Below are 23,346 nucleotides of genomic sequence, written 5' to 3'. Positions count from 1 at the left end.
AATTAATTGTTAGGATTTCTGAGCAATTTGGTGTTGGCTATTAATTAAGGCTTAAGGAAAGCTTGGAGAAGCTGTGGATGTGGTATCAAGACTGGGTTTGAGAGTCCGATTGCTAGTCTCTTGTGGTCTATGTTAGATAGAGTTGTACTAGCAGGAGGAAAAAAACAGACTTTGTTTTGTAACAACACGTGGCTTATGTGTCTGATCACTGAGAGTTTTACGAAGGATTTATTCTAAAATGCATATATTTTTTGACACATACACTGCACAGATCCTTTCTTTTTGTTTTAGCTGACATGCTGTTGCTTAGTCATATTTGCAAAAACCCCTAATAATTAGGATGTTTCCTTAGCTGTGTGTTTGCATGAATTGTTTTGTGGTGACTGGGTACTAGGAATTGGAGAGTCATGGTTGGGAATGGAAACAGTTTTATAGCTGTTGTCAGCTTCTTATTTATGATGGTCTAAGATTAGTCACAGAATATGTAGCCAGCACTGAGTCACTGACAATGCATTTATTTCTGACATAAAGTGAAATCGAATTTGGCTCAGTGTCTCACTGCATAGTGTTTGACCTTTACATTCTTTGCAAGATTATTTGCTGCCTCCTTCTTTTTTTTTTTTTTGTTTGGGGGGGAGGTCTATTCATATTTGGGTACAATTAAGCATGAATCATGGAGATTAAATTTATGAGGAGATTAGTAGTGTTTTGTGTTTAATCTAGCTCCATTGTCATGGTGAACCACTTCTGCTGGGCTGCAGTGTGTTATAAAAATTACCAACTTTTAGAGGTAATATTTCTTTGTGTTTAAATATATTATACAGGTTATGAAAGATAATACAGCAAGTACACATGCATAAATTAGTTAGGATTTTATGACTGAATAACCATCCTTGGAATATTTTCAAGAATATGCACATATTAAAATGAAATTTTATCAAGGTTGAGTGGTCTTTTAGAAGGGAAAGAAAGACATAAAATAGTAAGAAACTTTTCCAAAAAGCATATTAAATTTGTAAAGAGTCAGTTAACTCATGAGTCTGGGATGAGTGTAATAGTCATTCAGTTAAGAATAAAAATAAAATCATTAAAAAGCACTTTGTGAGTTCAAAGCATGAATAATCAAAAGAAAACTGCTGCTGCTATCAATTTTTTTAAGTTAGATTTTTCTTCATAGACTTTATGCTTCCCTGAAAATATTAATCATATAGATTATAGTGTTAATACATGCAGAGTAATTTTTCCCTCCTTGGTGCTAGTTCTACTTAATATTTTAACTGAACACAGTCTTGGAACAGGTTGAATCCCCCACTGTACTGTGGTGACAGTCCTTACCATTTGTTTTCTTTGAAACAGAGATACATTGAACTTAGAATTAAAAGAAATATGGCTAAGAATTCACCCAGGAAACATTTTTTAATTTAATCTGTGCTTAATTCTGCTGGCCAATGCTAACTTCTAACTACACATAGAAGTATACATTGTACACTTCTATGCTACACATAGAAGTATACATTGTACTTTAGTGCCTTAAAGGATTGGTAATAGAAAAAATTCTGAGGTCTTTGGGTTTGGAGGTAGCAAATTAATATAATATGTTATTACTGTGCACAAAGTGTCTTTATTCTCTGCACTGAGGAACCTTTACAGATTCTGGGTTTGTACCTGCAGGGTGGAGGTGCTCATTGGAAAATATAGGCCATATTCATCCAGGCCTGTGAAGAGCACAAAACATAACATGGGTTTAAAACCTTCTTCATATCCAATGAAATGCTCCATTTCCTTCATCATACGTCCTTTTCTTAGGACATGGTGGCTCATAGCAACTCTGAACTGGAGCTACATGAATTTCCTCATTAACTTCTGAAGAGAAATACGATGACTGGAAGAAATATTTAAGCCCATACCCTAATGCAGCATGTTGGCCTAGTTATCCAGAAGAACCAACCCACTGCAGAGCCACAGCATTGGAAAGGGAAGAGTTTCCAAGTCCCCTGTCACTACTAGTGATTAGGGCAGTATGTTTCACATGTTCAGTCAATGCTGCAAGTCCACGTTTCCAAAAATGTATTAGAGTAAAAGCATCCAGAAATTGCAGAGTGAGTCATGACTAAGAATTTTTGAAACACTTCATTCCAAGAGGAATGAAAATGAATTTTATTTACCAGATTTCTTTTTCTTAATGTAATGTGGATTTTTTTTTTTTTTTATTTTCTGATTAGATGGTATGTACAATGGTCAGTTAATGGCTTTGAAGTTTATGGCAAATCTTCATTAGACAGTTGCAATGATTGCTGCCAATGAAATTGCATTGATGATATTTTTATAAGCAGGTAGATAAAAATAGAAGGAATACATAGTGTAAGTAGTGTAGGATGAAAGAAATTTTTTTAAAGACTAGATCAACTCTAGATTAACGTAAAAGAAAATGGTGGTGACATATGCATACAAAGCTGACACCATAAGCATTTGCAGGTAAAAAAAATGCTGAAAAGTAGAAAATCATCCTGATCATCAGAGAGCTGAGCATTCTTATTTAATTTTATACGGGAATACTAACAGCTTTTCATTACTTTTTGAAGCTTCAAGGTATGCATTTCTCCTTAGATTTATAGGATTTTATTTTTAGTGTTAAGATCCCATAGTTAGAGATTTTCTAATGTGCTAAGGACTAAGAGACACAGGCCAGGGAGGCTTTTTAAAGATGTGTTCTCAACTGTGCAATTTCCTTTAAAGCATGTCTGATAATATCAGTCCCAAGTCATGGGAAAAATGCTCTACCGTTTTTTGTATTTTTATGTTAGTAAAATGATTTGGGACCTATTTGTGATATCCTTGTTCATACTGAGCAGGATTTTGTATCACGATGAGTCCCCCTGAAATTTGTGGTCTGTACTAGAGTATTATTTGGTATGATCAGGCATATCAGTTTAACCCAGAGAACCTCTTTGGGTAACTAAGCTTTCAAAAACAAATAGAGATGATCAATATAGAACATTAATTTTCTTTTCAGATACCTCTATTTTCTGAAGACTCCTTTGTTGTGTGCCCACTGCTAACTGTTCTACTTTGTTCTTCATTTTCCTCCTATTGATGCTCTTAATACCACCCAACTGACTTTCTAGCCTGCTGCTGTTCTTTTAATCCAAACTCCAGCTACAAGCAGCTGTTCTGTAGGCAGGCTTTTTTTTATTAACTTCGTTAGGAACTATGCCATATCATATTACCATCTTCTGTTCCCGACCCGAGCAGCTGTAGTCATTGCTTTCCACAGAAGTCTTTACAGAAAGCCATAACTTCTCTCTTTTTCTCTGTAGATTTTTTTGGGGAGGTGTGTGTGTGCGTCCTTTGCTGCCCTTAGGTTATATTTGCACTGAGAGTAAGATTTTTCTACCAAGTATTTCTGCTGCTTTAAACCAGTTCCACTGGCACTGTTCAAGTTGACCCGAGTCCTTGCATGTTTCTGGTGCTTTTTATACAAGGAATTTCTTTTCATTTAGGTTCTCAAATAAAAACTTAATCTCAGAGCAGTCCACCAGCTTTGGAAGGGCTGATTAGCATTGCAGGCAGGCAAATGCAGGGAACCGGGGCCAAGATCTGTGAAAGTAACTTCTATTTAGGTGCTTAGCTTCCTGTCAACTTCAGTGGGAGTTCAGGCACGTAAATAGGTTTTAGGAGCTTAAAATCCCTTGTGGATCTGGCTTCAGGCACTTTTCATTGGAGTTTGGCCATCATCTGAACAATGGTGGATGAACCTGAAAATACCTCATTCCTCTCTTAGTCCAGAAACTGGATTCACTAGCATTTCATGACCAGCTTCTCTCTTAGCTCCCTGGCTGGCTGTCAGAAACTGAATTAAAAGCTATTATATGGAAAACGATAGAGTACACTGCACCAAAAATTTCACACTTTGAAAAACTCTCTGCTCCTGGGGTAGCTGAAGTATAACAAATGCAATATAACTGTCAGATATTTGACAATGAGACTTAAGGGAGCCTACATACTCATGGTTCTTGGGAAATTTAAATATGAGATTAGCACTAGAATACCAACTAGCTATTCAGAGCAAAGTCCTAGACAAACAGTGTTAATTAACTCTGTCATAGCTGAAACCAGGAGAACCGCTACAACCACTGCCTTTTTCATGCATTTTCTTTTTTAAATGTACCTTTCTGGAAAACCAGGAAGTATAATGAAGCTCCTGTTAGGCACATATCAAAGCATCAGTGTATAAAAGCAGACAGAAAAGTCCTTCTTACCGTTCCAATTCAATGTGAAAACATAATTGACAAAGATGGAATTTTTGGCTTTAATTGTTCTTAGTGTGAACAGTGATCACTTCATCATAGTTGAGTCATGTTTAGAAAATTTAAACAAGCTGCATGATTACTCTAGGAAGCATGGAATGGTTTGTTCAAATCAGTACCATCTGTGGACAGAAAAAGTTGGGGGAATTTTAGTCATTCTTGAGGAATGGAAATCTGATTCTCCATGCTAGAGTAATTGTAATCCTCTTTGTATCTGTAACCCAATAGCATAGTTGTCTTGAAATTGTCTCATTGAACACAATCATCAAATGCAAGAGGCACAGTGCCACTGGGTGTCACTGCTCCTCACCTTGGCCCTCAGAGCAAGCCTCTCTGCTTTGCTCCGAATTCAAATCACATCTTTTCATTTGTTGTAATGATAGATTACATTCATATTTGATTTGTCTATGTAAGCAATGAGGAAAAATGGACTAGATTTTAAACTGACCAGTGTCTGAGGCTCTGATTTGATTTTCAAGTCTGTCTAGGCACCAGCCTGCCAAGTAACCCTTTCTGTTGAGGATTAGAAATATATGTTTATATGGGTCTTAGTAAACTGGAAAAATGATGGCATAAAATAGGAATAAAAGATTTTGTATTAAAGAAGTACTTGCTTAAACTATCTGTTATTATGATACCAGCAAGCTTATCTTTCAAAATGATGGTTTTCATGTAGTGTTACTCATTGGGATAATCACAGATACTATCTTCAGCTTTGTGAGGATAATGAGTATTGGCTCCCTCTGTAGCTAATGGGAAAAAGGACAGAAGGAAAGAGAAATGTAATTTTTCTGTTCGCTATTCTTTCTGCCGCTCTTCAGGAGTTTGTCTCGTTCCACCACATACAGGGAGAGTTGATGGAAGCTGGCTTTATTAGACTTCTGTTGGTCTGTGTGAGAGCCCACAAATCAGAGCCACTGTTATTTTTCTGGATATAATTTCTAGCTCTGTGAAACTGCCAAGTGGCTTTTCTGTCTTTACTATCGCATTCCTAGGTATCAATTTTTTTTTATGGTATCATCAGTGCTGAATCTGGGGGAGCAGGGTGCTCTCCTTGAGAAGGGAAGTCCATTGTGCTGGCTCAAATACGGGCACTATTTTTTTTCTGCCTGTGACTAGCCTCTTTTACCTGCCTTAAGTAGAGAGACTGCAGTTGTACAAACCATCACTCTACCAGCTGCACACTTGAGCAAGTGATGTTATATATTTCTGTCTTCTGCTTGGCACTCAGCAAGCAAACAGTCTTTAATTTAAATTGGAGTGTTGTCCAGTAATCAGTTTGCAGCATATGGAAGTTAGTAATGGTATACTAAGTGACATCAGAGCCAGGAGTTTTCACCTCCCTGTTGCATACTTTCACCCTTTTGTTCCAAACCTGCCAATGCTGGCTGTTCCTATCACAGCAAGAGTTCCTGGAGTTGTGTGTCTGGGAAGCTGAGGTCATATTCCTTGGCAAAAACAGTCTCTCTGAATGAGAAGAACTGGCTTTTCTCAAATTTTTCAAATTTTGACCTGTTCTCATGTCTTTGGAATTGCTGACTCTTATTTTTTTTAATTCCTGGAATGTATTGAGTCTTAAAAATAGTTTAGTCCAAGTTCAGAGTGAGACTGGGTAGTAACTTTTGTTTCTCTCAGTTTTATCCATTCTACCCCACATTTTATCATCAACATAAATGAGTGTGTATGATTCATATTCCTTGCAGTATCTTAACAGATATTAATGGTTTATATTACAATATGGTAGAGGATTTTTAAAGGAAAAATACCAACTTTTTATAGTAACTATTGAACATTTTTCTGCCTTTACTTTCCCATTAACTAACAGTCAAACTAAGCTGTTTCTTGCAATTTACACAAGTACAGGTTACAGAACTGTTGTGAACAGTGGTTTGGGTTTTTTGAACATGGAAAAACTGAGAATTTAATCACTAGAACTGATCACGCAAGAAAGTTACTGCCTGTTTTGCCGTTATTTATTACTTCTTGTAATTTTCTTCTCTTCATGCTAATAGCAACAGAGCAAAACAACTGTGGTTGTATCGAGTATGACAAAAGTTGGTTCTAGCAAGGGCTTTTTTCCTAGATAGCTTGTTCTTGTTCTGTGCCTGGCTACTGTGTAGCAGGGTGGGAGCAGAGGGGTCTATTGCATGCTGCGATGTTGTGTACATGTGCATAAGAGCTGAGAAGAAGTGCAGGAGAAGCTTTGCCCACGGTTCCTGTGCCTGACCCCCTCTCCTGCAGACTCCACCTGGTTTGGGCTCATTTGAGGAGATTTTAATTTCTAAATCTTTTCATTATCATAGCTTTGTTTGACACCAAATTTACTTTCCTTGTTATATATCCATATTTAATGGAAAGGCTTCAGCTTCTTATATTATGGTGACTTTTGATAAACATTGTTGGTGATGAAAGCAGAGATCATATATTCCTGCAAGGCTGGAAAGAAAAAGGAGGTTTTCTCTTTCTTCCCCAGGAACATTGGTCTCGGTCCTTTTATTTTTTTATTTAAGCCTCAGGCTTCTTCAGTTTCAGTTTGAGGATGTATCGTGTTTTTCTTTTACCAGCAATACTTCTTCCCCCAAAGACTCTGAAGTACTCTTTAAAGCTAAGGGCACAAAATGATTTCTGAGCTGATTTCTCTGCACAGTTTTTTGCCACAGAGAGTATTAGTATTATCTTACAAAGTCTTAGAGATAATATTAGCTTACCTTATGACTATGTGATATAGCACAAAACCATATGTGCTAAAGCTAAGAGTACACTCTTGGCTTAATATAGTTGTGGATAAACGTATATGCGTATGTGTATGTGTGTGTATGTACATCCACACACTACTTCTGTCTCTATGCACATGAATACAACCTGTATATAACCACATATATGTATGTATATAAATACATGGAAGAAAAGTTTATGGGAAGTTTCTTTTTTGCCTTTTATTGCTCTTACTCTTGTGTTCTTTTATTTTGTTGCTTAATGAACAGTTCATAAAGCACTGATACAGTATGTTTGCCTATCTTTATATGTACTGATACTTTCCATTCAGAAGGTGAAACAGGACGCTTAGGAAACCTTGAAGTGTTGCTTGAGGATTTTGTATGTTACCGAGACAGAGAGACAAATCAATATTTCTAAGGGAGAGGTGAGGAATTCCAGTTAGCAACAGCAGTAAAAGATGCTATGGGCAGACCAAAAATAACTTTGCTTGATATTCCCTCCCCCAGTTGAGACATAGCCCCAAAAGTAGCAACAGCAATGTCACACCTCTCAAAGCTGTCCCCGCATGCCACACCTAAAAGTATTTTTCTTTGTTTCAATAGCTATAGTAAATGTATGTCACCTATATATGCATTATGTGATTTACACAAATGGAATTACTCCTTATTAAGCATGTGAAATTGAGTCTTGATCTTTAGACATGTGCATTAAAATATTTTTTTAAACACGGAGTAAAAGTTTGACAGTTACAATCACTTTTCATTCAAATGAAGTTATCTTACCAGTGTTTTAATTTCTAGTTCCCAGTTCTCCCAGGGATATTGTTTTTTCCAATGTGCAGTCAACAAGTGTGACATTGAATTGGAGATCACCAAAATCTATCCTTGGCTATTTTCAAAACTACAAGATTACCACGCAGCTACAGTCCATCCACTGCAGTGACTGGGAAACTAAGGAATGTATTGAAAATGAGATGCACCAATATTTATACGAAAATGTGGTGAATGACCGGATAGAAGAGACAGTGTATGGACTCAAAAAATACAGGTGGTACAGATTTTCAGTTGCTGCCAGTACAAATGTTGGCTATGGCAGTTCTTCACCTTGGATTTCTACACAAACACTTCCTGGCTGTAAGTATGGATACTTGCCATGTGTCATATTGCTATAAGAATGTGATGTTCACCTTAATAAGCAAAAACAGTTGATAGAAATTATTTCTTCGTAGACCTATACTGTTGTTTAAGTTAATAAGGATTTACTCTTCACATATGAAATATCATGATATAAACCTTGTGGTAGGTGCATACTTGACACTGCTTCAGATTTTAATGCCTTTACATGCTGTACCATATTTAGTGCTTACCCAGTAGAAATTTTATCCCTCAGCCCTATTCTATGTCTAGAATTGGTAAATATGAATTTTGGCTATTTTGGGTTGCTGTGCCATTTTCAATATATCTTCATGTGTGGGGTGTGTCAATAAAAAGTTGTCCTTTTTAATTCTTCAACTAAAAGTCTGTTTGCTAACATTGTAAAACTTTCCTGAAATTCTGCTGTACCTCCCTGGAAACAGTTTCAGGGGAATTAAGGTTTCTTTTCAATACTATATCTAACTAAGGAGATTACAATTCAGAGTGGCCATGTAACACCTATAGGACTGTCATGACACATATGAGGATTGTCATTCCTCAGCCGAGGATATTGGTTTCCACGTAAAAGAAGAGTTAGTTGTCTCAGGTCATCACTAGGTATTTAAGACAAGGGGACGTGAAACATAAATTATTTAGGAAGTTGGCATGGGGACATATGACCTTCCCTCCCAGTCTGTAGCCAGCCTAGGTCAGAGCAGTTCTGAGATCCAGCCTCTGGCCTGGGTTGAATAACTGAGACCCACTGAGTGGCCTAAGCTGCAGGTCCTTCACTCCATTCCCCTTCAAAGTAATCTTTATAGAGATAATAAGGATTATTCAATATTATTTTGTTCCACTCATGATTTTGCAATCATGTGATGTGAATTTGGGAGGCTTTTATCTAGTACTCCTCATACCATCTGTGCACTCTCTGCACAGTAATACATCCATTTATCCTTAAATACCTCACAAGTCTTCTTACAGAGACATAGAAAAATTCTAAGTCCCAAAGGGCAAAGAGATTTGGACACCATGATAGAGAACATCACAACAGTCCATTTTTCACTTAAAGTACAGAAGCAGTCCTCTGGACTGAGAAGTACTGGAATCAGCTTCACAGTCATTCTCACGTGCACTTACTTTCTTTGTCCAGTGCTTTTTATGGGGATGCTGTGCCTGTAAATTAATGCAATATTTTTAATGAAATGAAAAAATAATAAACACATAACCTAGATAGAGCAGAAAGTAGCTAACAGTGGTTGTGCAACTCTTGAGCCAGCAGCTCTGGGGAGATTAGATAGACAGATCTCAGATGCTGACACACACAAACACTATCTTGAAAAAATTATTGCTGTGTTTAGGAAAGCTAAGGATTTAAATTAGAGAGAGAGGTAAATAATGAAAACACATCTAATCACACGAAATGATCTCCTCTTTATGATTTCCTCTCTGGAAAGTGATAATTTGGTTAGAGAGAACTAATTTCCCATCAGTCCCACTGTGGAAATGGTAGTTAAGAGTTTAGAAATGTCATTAGACTGCACAAGCCATTTCCATGTCAATACAGTGCTGTTCTCAGTGGTAGATCCTCTGTGTGTTCTATTAGCTACTTTAACAAACAGTGCTAGCATAGAAGTTAAAAAAGTTCCACCAGTTCTTCCAGCCCAAGTGTGTGGGTCTTCTGGCCTGTGTCTGTGGTGATGGAAGTGAGCAGCAACAAACATCCTGCGAGCTACATGCAACACATCAAGAGATGAGCCGCCTATAAAAGACACCGCCATGTAGTCAAGGAAGCCTGGGCACTATTCCAGACACCATGGCTGGGTGCTGGTCTTTTTCCTGGGGTAATGGCAATCAGCTGAGGAGGAAGAAAGAGGAAGGTGACATGTCACAGCTGGGTAGCCAGCTGGCAGCTCCAGCATGCTTCAGCAAGGCTGGAAGCCTCTCTGAGCAGCTGTTGATCTTTAGCAAGGGCAGGTCTTTAGCTACCTGACCTCATACTTTACAAAAGCCAGTCTTTAGAAATATTGTGAAATATTTCTAGAACAAAAAATAAAAAATAGAATTTTGCAAAGGGTACTGACTGTACCAAGGAAGAGAAATTCAGGATGTACAAAACAGATCCATCGCTCTGGGCAGCCTTGCAGGCAGAGTCTATCCAGAGAACAGGTGTCGATCCCCCTCTTCTTTTCCTTGTGGACTGGGCCAAGCATCCTCTGGATTAGCCTGCTGGTACACAGCCAATATACATGGTCTGTTAGGGCTTAAGGGTGTTTAGCTGCTATGTAAAATAGCCTGAGTACTTAGCCCATAAAACCAATGGGAGATGTGTTTGCAGATTTGAGGGCAGAAGTTAGCCACTGTTTCTGATTTTCAAAAAATGCCTCTGTAAGGCATCACTTCTGCCACAGGGCAAGTTACCTTGATCATGAAATAACAGTCAAATCATTTTTCTTCAGAAATACCTGGGTTCTCATGAAACATTGTTTCTCTCAACCCTAAAGAAAATACTATAGTTCTTATATTCAGGAAGTCACTGCATTTAAGCTGAAAACTCGGTTTCTGGAATATGAGGAGATGGAACTTCAACAACAAAAATTTTCTAACAGAACCCCTAAATACTCTTTACAAGTACTGAGTATCTGACTGTTGTGCTAAAGCAGAAATACCTAACAGTTCAGAATATCTAGTTACTAAAGTGAGCATATTAGCTGTTTATTTCAGTTGTTCATTATTTAATAAACGTAAATTTAAAGCTGCAGGAATTCTTTTAAAGAGTCTTTATCTCATTTGCAACCAAAAAAATAATGGCTGCATTCTGTACTGAAAGTGGTTATACTGCTTATAGGTTGTTCAATACAGTCCAGTTCTCACATCACCCAGATAAACTATTCAGCCTTATGTCTTGCAGATTATTCTCACAGGAATTGTCCTACTGTCTCATAAAGTAGTTTGATGGCACTGTTATTGCTTAGCTGATGGATTACCCAAGAGCCAAATCTACTCTATGAGATGAAATATTTTCAGCATAAGCTAGATTTATATGGTTACCACTACAGATCAGAGTTGTGTCACAGTAAGGGAAAGGGCAAGAAATGTTTTCCATCACCAGGGAAATTGTTCCCTCACCCCATGCTCAACCCAAGTTTCATTTTTACATTTACAAGGAGAATAAGATTGGCCAAATTCATGCTTTCTAAAAGAAAAATCACTTTGGAGGGTCAGGGTTAGGTGGAATATGAATGGCAATGAGATCAATGACCTCATTTTGGGACTTGTACAGTTGCTGGTAAAATGCCAAGTCTGCTAGCACCAGAATATACTGAGATACAAAGGAAAACCCCAGATGTTCGAATGTCCCATGAAAGCTAGGGCATAGATGCATGAGGCCGAGGGTTATGCTTCTCTTTTCAGCACTTTCCTTCCCAATTCCTGCTGATTCCCCATTGCTTGGTACACTTAAATATTTCTGTATGGTGGAAAGCAATAATATGGCATCTGTAGTTGTATGGTCTTTCTTCTGGCAGATTTTGTTCAAGAGAGTTTTTTTTTTCTTCTCTGCTTCTTTCATTCTCTCAGAACAAAATGTTGGAAAGTAAATATGACTTCAATGTAAGACATAAATGTTTGAATATAGGTAAAAGTAACCTAGTCTATTATAAAATGAAATGAAATAACCAAACTTCACTCTTGATTTTTGTTGGGAAAAAGAAAAAAGGCCTGATCTTAACCAAACTAGCAAGCATGGATTTATGTTAGAAGACTGGGGTATTCAGTCTTATTTTTGAGGATTATGCTAAATGATGGGCTATCCAGACTTATCTTCAAGCTAACACACTTAACTGCTGTCTTAGCATCAGGACACAGATGGATGGGAAAGATGACCCTGACCTCCATAAGACCCACATTCCTGTGCAAGGATAGAAGCATGATAATCAGGAAATGATGGTTATTAGTTACAGAAAATGCATTATTGTGAAAACCAGGAGAAAAGTGCTTATGAGAGGAAGTGATTGGATTATGGGGGAATGAGAGAATAAGACTAGGTCATTTCTACTGAGTAAATTGCTGTGATTTATAAGAGAAAGGGTATAGTGATATCATGGCCTCGTATCGACTAGATTCATTTCACAAACAAACCTAAATCAGAACGTGGCAGTTACCCACTGAAGCAAAACTAGTTTTTTAAAAAGATGGGGTTTGTAAGGCATGAGATGTCTTAGACACATTTTGTTTTCTAGTTTTCTTTCTAATTATGCAGGCTATTTCTGAAAATATTCCTAAATTTCAGTGTCATTCAGTTAATGCCTGCTGTTGTACTTTTTATGATGAAAATAAAGGAGGTATTAAAATTGAGATTGGTTTTAAATAAGTATCTTAAATACAACATAATCAATTAGAATATTCTTGCAAAGATCTGAAAATGTATCAAATATAATCTGCATATGGAAATTATCCATGGAAATAACTTCAGGTTGGATAATTTGTAGATTAGCTTATGCCTTAGAATTATTTCACATCATCATTGTCTAATACATAAACCTAAATTGGTTTCTGAAAAAAATACCGAGATATTAAACCTTTTTTTATAAAAATAGTAATGGAAAATTGCCTTTAGAAACTTGGTTGGTTGGAAACCTAGGCTGGAGAATCTGCATATATCATTTTGTATTGTTTTTCAGAAATTTCAGCTGGCAATAAAGGTCATACCACTGCCATAGTTACTGGAAGTATTATTCACCCTGAAAGACACTCTGAGCAACCTGACACATACTAGCTGCAAAATAAGCTTAATTAGCACTAATTCTAGCTTTTAGGGAACATATTTGCCCTTGTATTTTGTTGTATCTGTTCTAGCACCCCACTTGACAGCCAGCCTTCTCTGACCAGTCTCCTCTTTCATCACCCTTCATGTGTTTTCATAGTTCATTCAGTTACTCTCTTCATTCAGTTGTTCCATGTTATTCAGTATTTTTGGGGACTGCTTCCAATGGTTGAATTTGATCCTGTCTATAAAGTCAAGTATTAGCACTTACTGAGAGCTGCTGTGTTGTTATTATGACTTCATTAATTTCTTATTAATGAATAAGAAATAGCTAGCTTAATTCACATATCACCTTGACAAGAGGGAGTTCTTGGACAGTCTTATTTCCTAAAGTGAACATTTTTGCCCACTTACAGTTCTTATCACTTTTTTGCATGTGTTTTCCAGAGTTTTGCAATAAGTTAAGAAGTTGAAATAAAACCTAGAATTATTTTTTTTTCCTGTACACAGTTATTTGTACTAGTACCTTCCAATGCTGCTGGAATTTTTTTCTGGGAGGCAGAAGATCTTGTGTTGTCCCAATTTCTTGTTCTTTGAATGATTTGTTTGACATAAATATATTATGCTTGTCTATTTCTCTTAATAGTTGTGTATATATATTGCTTGTGTCATGTAAAATGCATACAAATAACTCAGAAATAGAAGACCCTATAATTTCAATTCAAGCTGAAGTTGTAGGTAGTTCATACTCTAGAAAAGTTGTAGTAATTGTAATGAAAGATGTGTTTCTAAATCACACTGTATTTTATACATGATAAAGAAAAGATGTTGTAGTTATTTAAGCATTGTATAACGGTAAATGTGTGAAAAGGGTTTATTTTCAAATTGAAAAATAATCTCTACTGGTCACTGAAATTTCTGTGTTGTTTGTTGTGAAATTCTTTGGCCATGATTCAACTACATATTTTTTTTTTCTACAGCTCCTGATAGTCCTCCAGAAAATGTGACTGTTTTAGCTACATCTCCTCACAGTATTAATATCAGCTGGAGTGAACCTGTCATCATCACCGGACCAACATGCTATCTCATAGACATTACTTCAGTAAGGCAGCTCTGTTTTATTGTTGGTAGTTATACAGCTGTTTGGTGATATAAATACCACAGCAGATGTTCTTACAGAAATGGCGGGATAAACATAAACTGGGTTGAAAGCCAATATGACTGTGTCTATTTCCACATAATAATTAAATGTACATTTATAGATTTCATAACACTGGATAAATTAGTTAATTAGTTTTAAAAAATGTGTGCTAATGAGATCTTGGAGGAAAAAAAAAGTGTAGCTGTAAATGTATACAGGAAAACAGAAGCTGAGTTTTGTGGAGGTGTGTCTCCTTCTGACAATAAGGATGCTGTTTGCCAGTAAAAATAACAGTGACTTTTTTTTCTTTAAAAGAAGGAAAAGTTCATTGTCATGATTTTACCAATTGAAGTGGAGAGCCTAGCCAAAGGAACAGGCTTGTACAAAGTTGCACCATATCAGACGGCAAGTTTTAAAGTCAAACTAGATTTCCCACTTTCCACTTGGTGCTCGGTCCATCAGATTAGCTGTATTTTGGTAGCACAGCAATAATACTTCTTTCTCCTTGATCTTTATATGCAAGAAAAGGCTGACATAAGAGAAAAGCTCCAGTGGCCTTTCTCTTTTCATCCTCTACTACCCTTATAATGCTTCTTAAAACAACCATTAATAAACCTAATTTCCTGCCCTGTAGTGAGATACGAAACTTTCTAAGTTCGAGCACATGAGAAGTTTTGAGCAGGATATAGGTTCCTGTTCTTCAAGAAATGAGACAGACAGGGCTATGAGTGAAAATGTGAAGTTGTCTACCACGCTTTGATTGCTGTTTGCTGCTTCATAAATCCTGAATCAGTCTGTTAGAAACAGGAAATAAAATTAAAGGCTACTTCAAAATATTTAAAAACTTTAAATAGAAAGTTCTTTCAATTTTCTGAGAAAGAGAGTAAGACTGTTATATTTTTATTTAGAGTGTTTCTGATTTGATCATAAGAATTACGGTAATGCTAAAATACTGAGATTTTCGTGCAATCAAAATTTCTAAGGAAATCAGTAAAAAAAAAACCCTCAGTAAAGTTACAAGGGTAACGTCCTTCTAGTTCCTTTTCCTGTAACTTCATCATACACTATGTAGGGTGCAATCCGTTCTGTTCTGACCACACCACAGCAGTAGTATCACAGGATGAACAATGTGCAATAGCAAGGGAAATACTAACAGAGAAGAAATGGTTCCTTTGCCCATTGGGTGGGTCTCTAGAAACTACATAAAAATTTTTACTTCTCCTTCACTAAAGTTAGAGAAGACTTTTTCCTCATGAAAAGTTCTTATGATTTTTGACTGAACAGCATAATAGTAATATAGCAACAGGAAAAAAATCTTTTCATTCTTTTGATAAAACTTCCAAAGTAAATTTTCAATGTCTGATAGTCCCTAAATTGTCCATAGTGATTCTAGACTATGAAAATACATGAAATACCTGATCAATATAAATTACAATAAAAGTCCTCAATTACGATGAACTATGGAAGGTTTCATATGAGCCTGACAACATTTGGAAGGAATTTAAAACCTGTTTTAAATGGTCAGTTTCAAGGGCTTTGGATTTTTTTTTTCTTTAACATGGTCTTGGTTTTTTTCAAGTGTATTTCAGATATCTACTTTTATGTGTAGGGTTTCCTTGTAATCAGATGTGGTCTGTCTAATGAACAGTAAATGCAGGAGTCAGTTCTGTAGATGCTCACCTTAGTAGACAAATCTATTCCTTCTTAAAGGCCAATAAAGCTGTCACAATCTTTTTCATTGAAAATTTGAGTATATATTTTATTTTCCCAGTGGGACAATTTTTATGAAGAATCCAAATTCCACAAACTTCCTATATGTATTTCTTTGATTCTCAGCCGAGTATCTTTTATAAAAATAGGCTCACAGAACAGAATAATTTTGGATTTCTACACTGTGATGTCTTTATTCTTAAAAGGTAGTAATTAGTATTTATCAGTGTTCTGTTTAAATTGCTAGGATGTTCCTTGCAGTTTTACAGATCAGTAAAAATAATAAGTACCCCCTCATGATTCCTCCAAGTTATATTTTAGTTTGTCTTGCTGGCCTACTATAAATAGGAGCAGTCTGGAATAAAATATTACTGAAAATGAGTAAGGAACATGGAACGGAACCACTAAAGTACTGTGATTGCATTTTAACTATTTTATAAATACTTGTATGCCAGGCTTTTGATAGTCAAATAGGAAAAAAGTGTTTCAGCTACTCATGGCCATTCCAGGAAATGAATGTCTGTTTAGTCCATCAGAAAGTTTAGTTCAGGTTAATTCTCAGTGGGGAGAGATGCATATCTGTCAAATAAAAGGTATGCTTGAACTAGTCTAATGTTTTAGCAGCTGCATTTAATACAGATTTCATCCAGTGGGAAAACTACTGTACAGCTACCTAATCCTCTTTCAAATTACACAATGAAGAAAAAATAATGAAAACATCATTAACCACAGTAGTGGGAATAGACATAAAAAGAATTCTGTAAATGATCCTTGATCAAACACTAGAAAAGCTCCCATTTTTTCCTTTTCTTCTTTTTTAAGCTAACATTAGAATTGATTAATTAGATATAAAACCCAACACTGTAGACTTTTCTACGGTACTAAAGATTATTTGAGATGTAGGGATGATAGGGAACCCAAGAAGTAATCCAGTGCATATCCTGCTCTAACATAGAAACAGGTGTACCTAGAGTCTTCCTCACAAATGATTCATTATCTTGTTCTTAAAAATGTCCAGTGATGAAAATTGCTCAGCAAACCTTGACAGATTGCTCTAGTTTTTAAATACATTTATAGTCATAGTTTTAGTTACATATTTAGGTATATCACTGCAGGTTTTGTAATATTTAATTCTTTTTTTTAATGTAGAAATAAAATTTTATTTGTTTTCATGAATGCTAGAAGCAATGGATTATCTTTAATTTAGTAGCATTCTTTTTTATATTTTGAATGTATTATTATTTCTTCCACCATCCTCCCTTTTCTAGATTGAACAATAATTTCTGCTTTCCAGCTTTTCTAGTGAGACAATTATTCCCTCCCCACTGTCTTATACTTAGTGCTTCTATTAATATATCCCAAGAGGAATTGCACTTTGTACAGTCATATCAACATTATTGTGTTCCTGGCCAATTTTCTTTTCGTTTTTGTATTCCAAATAATTTTCTGCTGCATAGCTACTCATCTTCTGGATGTCTGCCTAGTTTGATTCCCATTTCAGGTCAATGCAACTCCCCTGGTGCAGTGTCTACCAATCAGTTCATGTTTGCATGGTGGAAAACAACACAAGCAAACAGCCCTTTCCCTTAATCCCATACTACATGAAGTGCTAAAGAGGCAACACAGGGGTGGAATGGGAGTGTACTTCCTTGTACAGCTTCCTAGTCATGGTAGCTAGAGGTTTCTTGTGAACCATTCTATGTAAATGGTTAGAAAAGTAGAAAGATAAAAGTCAAATAAGGTGTTCAAATAATAATGTCCCAATTTTGGCCGTTTCAAGTCTTGTAATTTATTATTATTATTATTATTATTATTATTATTATTATTATTATTGTTATTGTTATTGTTATTGTTATTATTATTATTTTACAGGTAGATAATGACAATTATAAAGCTCAGTTTCTGAAGACAAATGATGAGGGTAAAGTCTTGGAAATTTCTGATTTAAAAGCATTCACAAGGTATTCTGTAATAATCATTGCCTTTACGGGAGATGTTAATGCTGCATTCATTGAAGGCAAGGCTAGTTCTCCAGTAATTGTCTCTACTTTTGAAGCAGGTTTGTATTTTTGTCTACTTTCTATGGCTCAAACTTTTCAGTTTTTCTTTCATCTGACAAATAAATGAGAGTTCTGAACACATTGTGTACATGTAATGCAGATATGTTCTCACAGTATTTTTTCTTCAGTATTTATTGAGCTAGTAGTCAAAAAAAGTGATGGTGATAATAAATACTAAAATTTACCTTTCATAATTCAGAGATCTTAACTTGCTACATGTAAAATATGGAAGTGTGGAAGACAGCCATCTCGTATAGTCAATGAGGACAGTTCCTATCTATACTAGCATGCATATGCAAGATACCTGGCTTAGGAAAGGATGGCTTTTCCCTGTGGAGGTTCCTGTGCCCCTTTAATAGACTGTAGGAAACTCTATACAACATCCTTGGTCTTGATGCAAAACAAGCATATAACAACTAAGTGAAGTGAATCCTAATGTTTATAAAGGGTAGATGTACTGATTTGAGGACACAGTCTGTTTATTCTGAGTGGAAGGAGGTTGCTAGGGAAGGGCCACAGGGATCTGTGCTTGGGTCAGCAGTTCCACAGACTCAAAACAACCTGGAGAATGAGGTAGATACTAAAGCGACAAAGTTGCTCATGCTATTAAGTTACTCAGATAAATAAAACTGAGATATGAGAGTGAAGAACTGTGTGAAGACCTCATGACATCAAGAGGCTACGTTACGGAAAAGTAAATAACATTTGCTTATGAAAATATAAACAGATTTATATGGAGACAATATAGTCTTACTTTTACATATATAGTTCCTGGTTATGCTTTGTCTACTGTCTTTGCTAGTTTTGAATTGTTCACTAATGGTATTTAAAAAAACTACAAAGCAACAAAAATATGTTCTGAAAAGATACTGAAGTTTTGTTCCATTTAAACAAATTCATTTCATCAACTGTGCATAATCTAGAATTGCTTTATCGCTGAGGTTATCTCCGAGGTTAGCTGCAGGTCAGGTTTTTCAGCTATATACTCAGGTTAATTTCAGATTTACACATACTACACATTGGTTAGATTTATATTTATCTTTCCTTTCATGTATGAAAGTCCAATGTCCCTAATGATATGATATGTGATACGATACAATATGACATGATATGTGTGTGCATATGTATATATATATCATGCCTTTAATACATCAAATTCTAAGGTTTCCGTGACCTAATTATATCCCTGGAGGTTGATATATGCTTTTAATGTGGAAAAATGAGTGAAGATTAAATTAGGCAGTAGCTTGGTCTATCCTGTGAGCAGTCTTTTTCGGTAGCCCTTTCTCTCCTATAAAAATGTGACACATTAAGAGGTGCAGTAACCTTGGAGAAGAACAGCTATTTTATCCATCTCATCTTGCCTCATCTGGTCTGTACAGTGTAGCATATGGCTGAGTTAGGACCAATTAACATACACTTACTCCAGATAAGTCTGAGTAAGCATTGGTTGGCTGACATAAAAAACCTGGAATTGGTTGAGAGAATATGTTGACCTTCAGTTGCTTGATTTCACTATTTAGAGGTCATGCTACATGCTTGTCTGCACAGGTAGAGCAATAAATACTTAGCTGCCTGGAAAGAATGGTAGAGCCTTTTCTTTCATAAGGACATTGGGAAAGTGATTTATACCTTTGCTGTCTCGAGAATAAGCTACTGGAATAGACATTTGACAAAAAAATCTGTCTTTGGGAAAAATACATTGTGTTTATGTCTGCGTGTTTGCTAGTAGAAAGTTTTTTTTTCTAAAGTTATCTGTGATAAGCAGAGACTAGTAGGAGCACGGTGGCTTGTTTATATGTTGGGAGGGAGCTTGCTGTTGACAGAGGGCTTTCAGAAAGGGATATTCAAGACTAACACTTGCTTCTTGCTTGTCAGCCCATGCAAGGATTTGTTTACCCTGGTTGTATTTCAAGGTATAATGATGCCTTCAGGCTTTCTGAGTAGAAAATCTGGAGACTTTTCTGAGTAGAGACCGCTGACGGTTATCTCATCACTGCTTTCAGTATTTGTAGCATTAAATGCCATCATTAAGAGTAGTAGTTCACTAAATATTTAACTTGTTATTGTCTCTATAAATATTTACATGTGCAATAAGTATTTGGGATTTTTAATAAAAACAGAAAATACCAGTTAAATAATACTGATATATAAAAGTCTAATTTGCAGTTTTTCAGTTTTTATTCTAATAGCAACAGTGGTAAACTGGCTAAGCAGATCATTTGTTTCAGTGCCTGAAGACCCACCTAACAACATAACATTTCAGAAGATACCAGATGAAGTAACAAAGTTCCAAGTAACATTTGTGCCACCGTCTGAACCAAATGGAAATATCCAGGTGTATCAAGCTATGGTGTACAATGAAGATGACCCCGCTGCCATCCGGATCCACAACCTTAGTGTCATTGACAAAACGGATCAGTCAGTCACTGCCATGATAGAAGGATTAAAAGGAGGAAATACCTATAACGTCAGCGTAAGAACTGACATTTTTTTCTTTGATATGAATGAGAGATTAGCCTGACTAGGGAACACAAACCTAGGCTGAACATGAGATTTTCATGCTGAGAATATCAACTGGGTCTGAAGAGAAACAAGTCTGAGGAACAAGGGGAGCAATGAAGACGGTGGAGGGAGTGGGAGCAGGATGCATCACTAGTGATTAGCTTTGAACTCTGGGCCACTGGCTCATGTGTGAGCAAAGAAAGCATCCTGTGACACATCGTCACAGGTAGAAGACTAAATATCTCTCACAATTCTGCCACTTGCATTGCTTATTTGGTTCAGATGAAAGGTCTAGTCCTTTCAAATAATCAGAGACTGGGACACAAGAGGAGGGGAGATAATTGTTTAAGTGGGCTTGATTTTTCTCCCTTTTGTAAGAGCTACATTACAAGTGATAAAGTGTTGCTGTACTTAGGATCATAAAGAACTATGAAGTAAGTTCTAGCGAAGTGTGAATGATGAAAGGAGTGTTTCAGCATTCATTGTTGCTTCAAATATATCCATATTTGGCAAATTTGAAGCTATTGCAAATGGTCATTAAAACAAGTGGTGTTTGTTTTTTTTAAGGTATATGCCATTAACGGTGCTGGTGCAGGGCCAAAAATTCAATTGAAAATAACCATGGATATCAAAGGTATGTCCCATGCAGTGTCCTTTAGCTGAAATATCTATAAATCCTGAAGAAATTGCTGTTCTACCTGTGAGTACATAGCTGTGTGCATTTGTCTGCTATTTAGAGGCTGCAAAAGTAGGAACAGGAACACACAACTGACAGCCTTGAGCTGCAGTGCCCAATTTTGCTGTGTATCACTCATCATTTGCTATTCATATCTGAATGGTACTGTAAACTATGTGCAGACTCAGTGAAGTAATGATACTGACTGCAGTATTTTAGTTACCATCAGCAAACACTGAGAAAAATATCACAGAGGTATAGCTAAGGATACAGTATCACAGTTGGATTACTAAGTACAATCATTGTTTAAAATTCATTGAAAAGCTTGTTATTGTTTTCTCTTTTAATTGAAAACTTATATGCAGAGGCATTTATCAGAATAAAGTTTTTAGAAGCTTAAGGCTTTAAGTAGAAGATTTTTCTTGCAGAACATAGCTCTGTGCCTGAACAAAGCACTTGTAGTGAAAACATTTTCAAATTAAACTCTTTGGTATATCTTTGTTTAAAAACAGAACCACCACGACCTAAGAAGAAACCAGCACCAGTTTATGATACCAACGGGGCATTACTCGTCACAGCTACAACAATTACGATCCGAATGCCAATATGTTATTACAGTGATGATCATGGCCCCATTAAGAAGATCCAAGTTCTTGTTGTGGAAGCTGGAGGTAGAATTTTAGAAGTTTTCTTTAAAAATGACTTTCAGTGGTTTTTATTTCTTTATCTTCAAGCTGTTTGTCTTTTTTATTTCTTTTCTTGGGTCTCAGTAATTTCAGATTAGAAAACAGCTAATAGCTTTCCTTTAGCTGTGGCAGTGCTACGAAGAGCAAAGTATCTTTTATGATACCTGTGGTTTGGGTACTGGATTTTGGGAACACTCGCCAACGAAAAGTCATTCATGCAGTTTGAAGTCACCAATGTTATTCTGGCCTTATTGTGTATCATTACATTTTCTTTATTTCCTATTTCCTTGAGGAAAAAATGCATTTGGGAATTTTTGAAGGTAAATAAATATGAAAGTTTGGGTTTTTTTTTTTTCCCCAGGGTTTTTCTTCTGTTGTTATTAGTGCTGCCTGTAAAAGAATGCAGTCATGTGTGGTTGATATTTCCATTTCATAACGGGGGCAGAGGGATTTATATAAATCCCTTCTGTAGACTGTGGGTTAGAATGTGTATTCCTTTGTGAGGACTGGTGAATATTTACTTATATGAACAGTGCCATGATACTCTTGAGTAATTGCCTACCAATGTGAGTGGGAGTTTCATGATAGGACACCATATGGTCAGACTTACCTAAGAAGGACAAATTGCAGTTATTTGGTTCCCTTGTTTTGCTTGCTTTCAAAGTATAGAAATCAAGCATTCCCATTAAGCAAATTCAGGTTAAATCTCTCACCTTTTTCTGAAGTTTGCATTTGAACACTAATCATGCAGACATTTACTTCATAGCTACTGCTGTGAACATTCTCTTGAACGGGTAGGTATGCAAATACCATGCTAAGCCACATTTTGAAGATTTTTCTCCTGAGTTGCTGGGTACAGATCACTTATGGAAATCTAGTATTTTCATTTATTGAATCGCCTTTCCTGTCTGTAAAAGAGTAAATCCTTTTTACTGTCTTTGCTAACCAAGCTCAGTTTCAAAGTCAAGTGACTTGCACAACTGATACCCTCTGTGTGCCTGCCCTTGGAATTTTCTAGTTGTGGTTCTGTTGGCTTACTCTGAGTTAGAAATATACAGATAGTGTGGATAATAAAGAAGTTGATGTTCATATGCAAATAAACTTATAGACTTAGTGGTGCAGATGGCACTGATTGCATGCTAAGTTCTTAAAAAAATCTTTAATTGTAGTCCGGGTAGAATATAAATTGTTTCTGATTATTTCTTTTCTTGACAATAGCTCAGCATGATGGGAATGTTACTAAGTGGTATGATGCCTACTTCAACAGACCGAGGTTGTATTTTACAAATGAAGGCTTTCCAAACCCACCATGTATAGAAGGAAAAGAAGATCTGAGTGGGAAAGAAGAGGTGTACGTCATAGGTGCGGATACTACGTGTATGATACCAGGCAGTCAAGATAAAATATGTAATGGCCCACTGAAACCGAGAAAGCAGTATCTGTAAGTACATTTGTCTCTACGTTTGTCCAAGAGAAAGATTTACATAAAATGTACTTTTATACAAACATACAAAACAAATAATTCAGTTCTGAAAAGATGGAGACAGAAATGATCCTCACGTGTCTTAATTTTAAACTTTTTGGCTGAAGCATAAATATGGGAGTCTATATTTCTTTAAATGTTTCAGGTAACAAAACATGCCTA

At 36.2% G+C, this 23,346-nt stretch overlaps 1 protein-coding gene across 1 annotated transcript in view; it reads left to right on the top strand.

Moving 5' to 3' along the window:
• Positions 1-23,346, top strand: part of PTPRQ (protein tyrosine phosphatase receptor type Q) — a gene marked incomplete at its 5' end in the record, with an annotated part of 135,484 nt that overhangs the window by 78,414 nt on the left and 33,724 nt on the right. Inside the window, 7 exons of the mRNA XM_084272853.1 lie at positions 7,826-8,158; positions 13,904-14,025; positions 17,647-17,833; positions 20,066-20,310; positions 20,907-20,973; positions 21,528-21,686; positions 22,920-23,142. Of these exons, the coding sequence (XP_084128979.1) occupies positions 7,826-8,158; positions 13,904-14,025; positions 17,647-17,833; positions 20,066-20,310; positions 20,907-20,973; positions 21,528-21,686; positions 22,920-23,142 (1,336 nt within the window). The remainder of the gene's footprint in view (positions 1-7,825; positions 8,159-13,903; positions 14,026-17,646; positions 17,834-20,065; positions 20,311-20,906; positions 20,974-21,527; positions 21,687-22,919; positions 23,143-23,346) is intronic.

The sequence above is a fragment of the Gallinula chloropus genome, assembly GCF_964237585.1.
Source record: "Gallinula chloropus genome assembly, chromosome: 1".
In the NCBI taxonomy this organism is placed as follows: domain Eukaryota; kingdom Metazoa; phylum Chordata; class Aves; order Gruiformes; family Rallidae; genus Gallinula; species Gallinula chloropus.
The sequence above is the reverse complement of the archived record's forward strand: the minus strand, read 5'-3'. Positions and strand labels throughout refer to the sequence as shown.